This window comes from Solanum lycopersicum, chromosome 2 (genome assembly GCF_036512215.1).
Source record: "Solanum lycopersicum chromosome 2, SLM_r2.1".
Taxonomy (NCBI): Eukaryota; Viridiplantae; Streptophyta; class Magnoliopsida; order Solanales; family Solanaceae; genus Solanum; species Solanum lycopersicum.
In genome coordinates, this window is record NC_090801.1 from 51,794,728 (window position 1) to 51,805,746 (window position 11,019).

At 25.0% G+C, this 11,019-nt stretch overlaps 1 protein-coding gene across 1 annotated transcript; it reads right to left on the reverse strand.

Moving 5' to 3' along the window:
• Nucleotides 1-4,928: 4,928 nt before the first annotated feature.
• LOC101267485 (RNA-binding protein 1) lies at nucleotides 4,929-9,165 on the reverse strand. The gene is made up of 4 exons (XM_019212087.3): nucleotides 8,648-9,165; nucleotides 6,943-7,672; nucleotides 6,496-6,676; nucleotides 4,929-5,143 (listed from the first exon to the last, which is right to left on the reverse strand). Exons 1-3 carry the CDS (start codon nucleotides 8,873-8,875, stop codon nucleotides 6,522-6,524), a joined length of 1,113 nt encoding a protein of 370 aa, XP_019067632.1. The 5' UTR covers nucleotides 8,876-9,165; the 3' UTR covers nucleotides 4,929-5,143; nucleotides 6,496-6,521.
• Nucleotides 9,166-11,019: the final 1,854 nt, after the last annotated feature.

Below are 11,019 nucleotides of genomic sequence, written 5' to 3' on the forward strand. Positions count from 1 at the left end.
TGCTATTCCGTTATGAAGTTCAGAGAGTCGATTTTCAGTACCCAATTTCAGAATTTCTAAGTGTTTTGAAACGAGACCCCTCGACGGTCCGTCGTGGGTTCCGTCGTCTCAGCCTGTTTTTCCAGAAATAAAATCTGCTGCTCAAAACGACTAAACAGGTCGTTACATAAAATTTGAGAGTTATGAGGAGTTAGAGATTATAGAAATATAAGTTATGAAGTTAAAGAGATACATATTTCTTAGTTTAAGAAGGGAAAATTAACGAGATTAATTTTAGGGAATGCTAAATTCAAAGTTCCAATTATGTTTGTAAGATTAGTTTCTCCCTTATCTATTTAATAGGAGAAAATGAAAAGGTAAGAAACTTAAAATGTTATTAATAACAAATTACAATAAAAAAAAAGTTCTCTCGTCGAAATTAATTTTATTAATTACAAATTTACATATATTCTCATACGGTTTCATTACTAGCTTAAAAAATACAAACTTTATATGTTTAATTAAAACAACAACAATGTAGTGTATTCTTACAAAGTGATACCGAGTGTGCTCAATTAGAATATATCATTAAAAATATTCAATACTGAAAAAAATATTTATTCATTTATTTTGTGATTGATTACTAATATAATAGACCATATCATATATTTTTAGGGACAAAAATATTCAGTAGATATTATAAAAAAGTGTACCATAGATAATATACCTTTAATTCAACCATGAAAAAATCTAAAATATTAATTATATATATATATATATATATATATATATATATGGAATAATAATTTTTTTCATCTTCAACAACAACAACAATGAATAGAATAATCATTTTTTTTTTGTTCAAAATGAAGAAATAAAATAAAAGAGAATAGAATAATATTAATTGGAATCAAAATAATACAACAATGAATTTTCAAAATGTTTGGAAATCATTCAAACTTTTATAATACTATGACTCTATCTTCCGGAATCTCCAAGATAATTATGCTTCCTTCTTCATTTTGTTGAACTTATACCAAATAATGTGATGAATCTTTGAAGAATATATTTATGATCTTCATCAAAGTGAAGGTCATATTGTGACATCATCTTTTTTATGTCTTCTTTTTATTATATACATGATTGATGAATAAAAAGACGAAGAAAAGAAAATTAAAAACCTATACTACTAAAAGGAAAGAATGAAAAAATGAAAATGAACATTCAACATCTCTATAGATGATAGGTATTTATAGATTGGATAAGCCACAAAAATAGTTAGAAGGAAATTGAAAAGATATGCAATTTAAGTGAGAATATCAATAGATGGAGGTTTTTTTGTAAGCATTATATATAATTACAATAATAAATATACTTGAATTTTTTTAATTAATAAACAAATTATTTCATTAAAAGAAAGAAGAAAAAATGTCAAAAAAGAGAGAAAATGAAAAAAAGGAATGGAGGCCATAGAGAGGTGCCACATCACCTTGTCTATGGTCCTCATTTATATATATATATATATTGATTTGAGAGCTTCAAGGGAAATCAATTAAAGTAGTAAATACTTCCATCATTTTTATTTATTCACTATTTTTAAAATATTTTTTTATTTTACATATCATTTTTCACATATCAAAGAAAAACAATTATTTTTTATATGTTTTAGTCTTAGCATTTAGTAGTACTAAACATCCATTAATAGAAATAATATGATAAAATAGCCATGTCAATCATTTTTCTATTGAGGTGAAAAATTCAAATTTGACAAGTAAAAGTAAATCGAGAATATTATAAATATCAACTCGTAGTAGTAAAAGTGAACAAAATAGTAAGACTTACTTGAAACTCTATTAATTCTATGTACTTTAGGTGTCATCTTCAGAATTGATCTGAAGAATTTTCACCAAGTGTTCTTTTTCACCAATATTTTCTTTTGTATTGTCGTGAAAATTTTTCTCCAAGTCATCTTTTTCTCGAGTTTATATTTCTTTCTCTAGTGGCGTTGTACTCTCATTAGCTACATCACAAATAAACTAATCATGAAGTGTAATTTCAAAGGCTTTAGAATGTACCACACAATTATATATGACGTGTTACTGCACTATATATAAGTTTCAAACGTTTTCCTTTCATTCTTAAATTTTATACCCAATCAAACATTATTACATAATTTTGAATTGATGCTTATTATAAAAATAAATTTATAATTACCTTATGAACTCTTTTTAAAAAAATATTACATAAAACTCACATGTAAATCCAATTGAGTGATAAAAAAAATTCAACAGAGAAGATGAAAACTAAATTTACCTGGAAGTGAATCATTTCCAACAAGTTGAACCTCAATAATATTGCATTCTTGGATATTCCCTTCATTTATCACATTATTTTGAATAAAAGTTAAGTAAGAGCCCCTATTATGATCCACTTGATTATGTGTTGAAATGTAGCAATTGACGAATAATGTAGAAATAAAATATAATACAACAGTTTGTGGGAAGACAAATAAATTTGAACCCGAATGATTAAACGAACTAGTCCAATTATTAGGTACCATAGTATGATTGTGGCAATAATGAGGGGCAAAACTTCCATTATCACAATTATAAATTTGCCACATTTCATAGTCAGGGTAAAATTTAAGATAATTACTATTGATAAGTCTCTGTTCCCTTGGCTTTGCTTTTTTTAACTCAACATATTCATTTATCAACCAGTCTCTTGCAATACATATATTACAAATTCTTTTGAATCATACGTAACAAACCCAAATCCTTAAGGCGTTTTGATTTCTTTGTCGAAGATAAGGTTAACTTGTAAAATTATTTCAAATTTTTCAAAATATATTTTAAAATCTTCTTCCGATAAATTAAGAGGCAGTCCACCAACGAAAATCTTTCTTCTGTTACTTTTGCCATTATTTTCTTGTCTTTGAAAATTTAAACATTCTGGACCAAATTGACTTTGACCGCTTGCACCTTTAGATATCACCAATTTAACAACAACCTACAATAATAATCATCAAACACAAAGCACATATCAATAGGTCACTAAACTAATATAGTTATACACAAATTTTTTTATAATAACAACAAAATGAAAGTGAGTTTTGGAGTGTAAGGAGAATAGGAGATATTACAAGTAATTATTTTTGATAGATCAAAAAATAAACCAAAATATTATAAGACAAGAAATATACAAAATTGATTAAAAATTAAGTTCTTATATCTTTTCATTGATTAAAAGTTGTACTTATTAAATTCTTAATTTTGTGAATTAAAAAAAAAAACATCCTCCTTGGAAATCCTTTTTCACACACGCACAAAAATGTTTTTAATTGCTTTTTGGCCGTCAGGCCTTTTTCATGTAAAATAACTTTTTTGGAAAGGTTTTCTTACAATTCTATAAAATAAAAAAATAAAAATAAAAAGAAACTTAATTAAAAAACTTTGAAATTAGAACTTTTTAATTTCCCTTTTTTTCTTACAACAAAGGAGATTTTCAATGCATAAGAATATTTTCTATATAGTAAATGAACATAATTTAAGAGAATTGAATTAAAGTTTTAAGTTAGTTTTTGTTGATTTATTTTCAGATTGGTTTGTACCAATTCATAATTTGTTTTTCTTTTTTAAGTTTGTAGATTTATGCGAAATTTTTTACGCTAATATTTCGAATTATTTAATTAAACCAGAGGGAAACAAAGAAAAAACGCGATCTGAATTATTTGAATAATTTAAAATAGCATCTTTAACTATTTATCGAATTTATTCTTTTAACTATTTCGAACTTTACCAAATTTGATTCCTTAAACATATACTTAACAATTTTAGTTAAAGAAGACTAAATCTGATACTATTTAGTTAAGAAATTATTTTTGACCTACTCCAGTAATTTAGGAACCATGTTCAACCACGAAAGCCAAGGGCAATATAGGTATTTTGAAGAGCTAAATTTTGTATTAGAAAATACATAAAAAATCACGTGCTAATGCTAATTTCATTGTAAAACTCTCTTTTAAAAATAAAATTTAAAAAGAAAACATAAAATTTCAATTTTATGTATTAACATCACGTCACTGTAATTATGCATAATAAACTGTGGACAAAATCAATGTTAAAATAGACCAAAAAAATAATAATAATTAAGAGAGGACTAAAAATGCATTAATATTACAAATATGAAAAATAATTAATACTTCATGCAAAAAATATAATACAAAATGACTTCGAATCTTAATGGAAAGATAAAAGACTATTTTGAACTTTTTTTCGATTAAAGTTGGTCAAATTTTGGCAAAGTTATGCTGTTATGTATTAACATCACGTCACGGTAATTATACATGATAACTGTGGACCAAATCAATGTTAAAATAGAAAAAAAAATTAAGTGAGGACTAAAAATGCATTAATATTACAAATACGAGAAATAATTAATGTTTTATGTAAAAATATAATACAAAATGACTTCGAATCTCAACGGAAAGATAAAAGACTATTTAGACTTTTTTTTTTGATTAAAGTTGGTCAAGCTTGGCAAGTTATGTACAACATCATAAAAGTAAAATACTCGAGAGAGGTCCCTCATGTTTGTAACATTGATGTATTTTTTGTCCTCCGCTAAACTTTTGCCTATTTTTTAACATTAATATTGTTCATAATTTTGTGTAAGGAATGTTCCATCGTCTTTTATATATTCAGTAGAAAAAATAATTTTATGTGAGAGAAGGTGAAAGAATACCTTGTTCTGTTCAATATAAATATAATTGCATCTAAACTAAGTCATTTTAACATATGACATTGCAAGAAAAGAAAAATTTATACTATTGTACATAAAATCGTCGTGAATCGTGATGAATCTTTCGACTTTATCTACAATACGATTTCTACGAAATAAAATAAGGTATTTTTCTTGTCACAATCTTTCGCACTGAGTTATTATTTCTACTAAATATATAAAATGATGATTAAGCATTTCATACGTAAATTATGAATAAAATCAATGTTAAAAATAGACAAAATTGTGAAGAAGATCAAAAGTGCATCAATATTGCAAACATGAGAGACTATTAATGTTTCTTATGAAAATTCAAAGATGACTTTGAATCTTAACCCAAAAATAAGCAACATTTTCTCTAAAATACTCTATATCAAAATACACCCTGCAAAAAAAATAATTAGACAATATGTTATTACCTTATAATGATAAGTTGAAAAAAGATGTATGTGCCAGGATTCAATATATATTATTCATTCTATCCCAATTTATGTGATATAAATAAATTTAAAAAAATAAACAAAATTTTACTATATTTTTTAAATATTTAAATTATTTAATATATATAACTCCATATGTTTCAATTCAAGGAATACAAGAGAGTCACTCAATTTTTTTTAAAATATCTTAAACAACTAATTATTGTAATTTATAATTATTTTATATATTATAATTTCCGATATATATATATATATATATATATATATATATATATATGGAAAATTTGTAGTAACACCTTGAAGAATGCTTTTTTGAAACTAGAGTAATACCTATCTTACCTTTTTGAAATATTAAAATTTGTAATAAAAATCAACATAATTGATTTCATAAGCAGTAAATATATTTAATTAATTTAATACAAAATTACAATTAATGATATTACCTAGTTATACTTATTGTCTGAACAATTTGTCATTCCTTAATTATTAGTAGTTTAAAATTGGAGTAGTTATAACTTTTTTTAAATCAATGATAAAAAAAAATTCTATTTAATTTGATTAGTTGCAGTAAGTTTAACTACTAGTGCATTTAAAAGCCAAGAAAACCAAAGAATGACCGCGCACGTACTATAAAATTTATACATGTGGGGTCTACAGAGTCAAAAAATAGTGCTATCTTTTTTATAGGGCAAATAAGTAAATAAATATACATGTTTTGACATTTTCGTCCAAGAATAAACTAATACAATCATAACAGCTTTGATTACAAGTCAGTCAAAGCTCTTAATTTGTAATATACCAAAATTATCCCTTAGTCGACAACCAAGTATGTCGACCAAGAGCTGCTATATATAGTAGTAAAATAATATGAACTAATAATAATTTACACTGTGCATATTCAGAACTAATTACATCATATTAATAAATATATACTTTATTTATGAGTGAATTGTTGAATTTTGATATAACTGTTAAAAATAAAGCGGTCTCATTATCATACTACAATTCATATTGATACCTATTTTTATTTTTATTTATTCACTATTTCAAAATATATTTTTATTTTTATCTATCATTTTTCACAAATCAAAGAAAAATAATTATTTTCTATATGTTTTACTCTTAGCATTTTATAGTACTAAACGTTCATGAATAGGAACAGTATGATAAAATAGTCATGTCAATTATTTTTCTTAATGGAGACGATAAATTTAAAAGATGATAAGCAAAAGTAAATAGAGAGAGAATTATAAATACCAACTCATAGTAGTAAACTAAACAAAATTGAAACACTTACTTGAAACTCCATTAATTTTCTGTACTTTATGTGTCATCTTCAGAATTGACCTGGAGAATTTTCACCAAGTGATCTATTTCACCATTATCTTCTTTCGTATTATCATAGAGAATTTCCTTCAAGTCATCTTTTTCACCACCATTGTCTGTTTCTTTCTCTAGTGACTTTGCACTCTCATTAGCTACATCACAAATAAACTAATCATACAGTGTACTTTCAAAGGCTTTAAAATATACCACAAAAATATATATGACTTGTTTTCAGACTATATATATTTTTCAAACATCTTCCTTTCATTCTTAAATTTTATATACAGTCAAACATTATTATATAAACTAGAGTAGATACTTATTATAAAGATAAATTTATAATTACCTTATAAACTTTTTAATGAATTACTATATAAACTCATACGTAAATCCAAAGAGTAGTTGAAAACTAAATTACCTGGAAGTGAACCATCTCCAACAAGTTGAACCTCGATATTATTGCATTCTTGGCCATTCTCTTCATTTATCACATTATTCTGAGTAAAGGTTGAGTAAGAGCCCCTATTATGATCCACTTGATTTTGTGTGGAACAGTAGCAGTTGATTGGATACCTATGCGTTGAACCATAGTAGTTGACTGGATATGTAGGGGTAAAATATGGTACAATAGGTTGCGGATGAACAAATTGATTTGTACCCAAATGATTAAACGAACTAGTCCAATTAGTAGGTACCATAGTATGATTGTGGCAGTACTGAGGGGCAAAAATTTCATTATTACAATCATAAATTTGCCACATTCCATAGCCAGGATAAAAATTATGATAATTACTATTGATAACTCTCCGTTCCCTTGGCTCTGCTTTTTTTACCTCAACATATTTATTTATCAACCAATGAAGTTTCTCTTGCAATGCATGTGTTACAGATTCTTCTGAATCATAAGTAACAAACCCAAATCCTCGAGGCGTTTTGATTTCTTTGTTGGAGATAAGATTAACTTGTGAAATTGTTCCAAATTTTTCAAAGTACGTTTTAAATTCTTCTTCCGACAAATTAAGAGGCAATCCACCAACAAAAATCTTTCTTCTGTTATTATTGCTATCTTGTCTTTGAAAATTTGGACATTCTGAACCAAGTTGGCATTGACCGCTTGCACCTTTAGGTATCGCTAATTTAACATCAACCTACAATAATAATCATCAAACACGAAGCACATATCAATATGGTAGCTCAACTAATATAGCTATACACAATTTTTTTAAAAATAGTATAAGTGAAGAAATATACAAAATTGATTATAAATTAAGTACTTATATCTTTTCATTGATTAAAAGTTTTGCTTATTAAATTCTTAATTTCGTGAATTAAAAAAAAAAAACCACCCTCCTTGTAAAACCTTTTCACACACGCACTCGATCAAAAAAGGTTTTAAATTGCTTTTTGGCCGTCAGGCCTTTTTTTTTAATGTAAAATAAACTTTTTTGGAAAGGTTTTTCTCACAATTCTATTTTTAGAAAATCAAAAAAAAAAAAACTTTGAACTTACAACTTCTTAATTTCCCTTTTTTTCTTACCACAACAGGGATTTTCTAGGCATAAGAATATTTTCTATATAGTAAATGAACATAATATAAGAGAACTGAATTCAGTTTTAAGTTAGTTTCTGTTGATTTATTTTCCGATTTATTTGTACTTATCCAAAACACATGAATGTTTTTCTTTTTTTGCAAGTTCGTAGATTTTTTGCGAAATGTTTAGGCTAATATTTCGAATTACTTAATTAACCCATAGGGCAAACAGAGAGAAAACTGAACTATTTGAATAGTATAAAATAATTTCTCAACTACACTACATAGATTTGGACTTTTACCATCTCAAATTTCATTAAATTTTAATCCCTTAATTATATATTTATTGATTTTAATTAAGAACTAAATCTGATAATACATAGTTAAAAAACTATTTTTGACTTACGAATAACCAGCAATCGAAAGCCAAAAAAAACTAACATGAAATTGAAATTTTATGTACGGACATGACGTCACGGTAATCATCCATAAAAAAAAAATTGTAATATAAAAATACAATAAGTTAGTTATATTTATCAGTGAACAAAAGTTAAATTCGAGAGAAAAAAAATAAAGTTCGAAGTATTAGTACCGTTCTTCCAAGGATTATGTGTTGCTGATGAATAAGTTGCTCGATAAGAGAAGCATCAGCAAAGGTAACAAAACCAAATCCTTTTCCACAATTAGTGTCTCGATATTTAATTACCTGTGACTTCACCACTTCTCCATAACGACTAAAGTGTTGCGTAAGTACTTCTTCACTTGTCTCCGACGATATTCCCCCAACAAATATTTTACCTTGCACACAATTACTCTCCATTGACGGAGAATGAGAAATAATTATGAAATTGAAATTCGAAAAGAGTTTAAATTTTTATAAACGGACAAATCGAAGAAGAGAGGAAAAAAAGGGATTATGAAAGAGTCGCAGTTTGATTGGAAGTGCTGCCCTTAATTGATTTTATAATCTTTATATAGTTGTGGGTTTTCTAATAGTACGAGGAAACCCGATTATTTTGGGGCAATATCCGAATAAACCTGGGTAGAAAGGCGGGCTTTAAAGTCCAAATCCAATAAAACTTAGGTAAAAAGGCGGGCTCCACTAATAAAAAAAGGAAAATTTTGTGATTTTTTTTTCAAAAATAAATAAATACTTTTTCGAGTCAATCTACATATAACAGGAGAATAAATAAGAATACATATCAGTATCATAAAATTTAGAATTATAAATAATTAAATATTTAAAATAAAAATATATATGTCAAATAAGATCAATTTGTTATAAAAGTCCACTTCAGATCAGTTTAAAAATTCAAAAAATGTATTTTTTTAAAATTATATCTAGGGTAGATTTTAATATTTTTTAAGAAAATTAATTTGTACTTTTTTTAAAGTGGCATTTATACGAACACAGATAAACTGCCATCTATATATATATATATTAAAACACTCATAAATGTCATATCGAAAAAAATAAGTATATACTATTTTTAATATCTCATAAACAAATTACTTTTTAATATCGTATAAAGCGGATTTTTGAAAACTTTTAAATCTGCCTTCCTTTTTATTGGAGGCTGATCTTTTTTCAAAAAAAAGTTAATAATATTGACAAAAGAAAGTGAATTTGTTTAGCAGATCTATAAAAAGTAGAAAACGTTTTAAATTCTCAAAAGAAATATTTTTTAAAACAATTTCAAAAGAACTCAAACAGACTATTTGCAATTCTTCTAATAAATGAGTTTTTAAAAAATGGTTACAAAACAGAAAATATTTATATATATACTAATACTACAGCGATGTTGGCAAACCATTCTTTCAACTTTATTTGTATCAGTTTTTCTTTTATCCTTGTCTTATTTGTATGTATATTCACTCCATTTTTGCTAAAATTGTTCAATCTAAATGTTAAATTTCGATATATTCTTTTAATGCGTTAAATTTTGATATAATTTTTTTAGTGCGTTTGTGTGTCAAAGTTTAATATTTGGAAGATTCTTGGAGTATAAAATCAACACTAGATGTAAGTATTTATAATTTTATATTTTAAAATTTTAAATATAAATTTTGAATTTAAGCGCAAGATAAATTAGTCATGATCATAAATATAATACAAAATTTTAACATATATTTTATTTGATCATATAAACAATCATGAAATGATCTTAATATTTTATTGAAGTTATCTAAGATTCTATACTTAGTTTGATGATGCTTAAGTTTTAAGTAGTCGAATAATTAGTTTGTTCATTTTATTTTTGATACTCTAATAATATAAGGTAGTAAAAAACTATTTTAAAATTATAAAAAAAAAATCTACAGAGTTACATAATATTTTTAAGTACTATTACTGTGAAGAGTATAATGTTTAAACATATGTTATACATTTTCTTATAAAGTTTGATAAAATTATTAGGAAAAATTACATAAAAAATATATTTTTAAAATAATTACTGATTTAAGCGATACTTTTTGTTTATTATCAATTATAATCATATTGGTAAATCTGTAATAAGTATTAAAAGTAAATTATGTGTCCAATATATTTGAATTATAATTATTTTTGAAATATATTATTTTTGTTTGGTAAAAAATTGTCCCATTGTATTATAAGTGTATAAATGTATTATCCATCATTAAAACCTGTATTATATTTGAATAATAAATTTATCTTTATAATATGTATTAAACTTGTGTTATAAATGAATTAAAAGTGGTCAATTGAAAAAAAAAATGTTATTGTTATAAATGGTAAATATTTTTTTATTATAATATATTTATGTAAGTTTCCCTATTTGTCTTATAGAAGGGATATCTTTGATAATTCTATCTTTTTTTATTAGAGCATATTCGTATATATTGATAACTTATGATTTATAAGACAAAAGTCACAAAATAGAATTACTAAAATCTTATTGCAATAGAAATATAATTTCCTTATTAAATTTAATAATTTGTGATGAT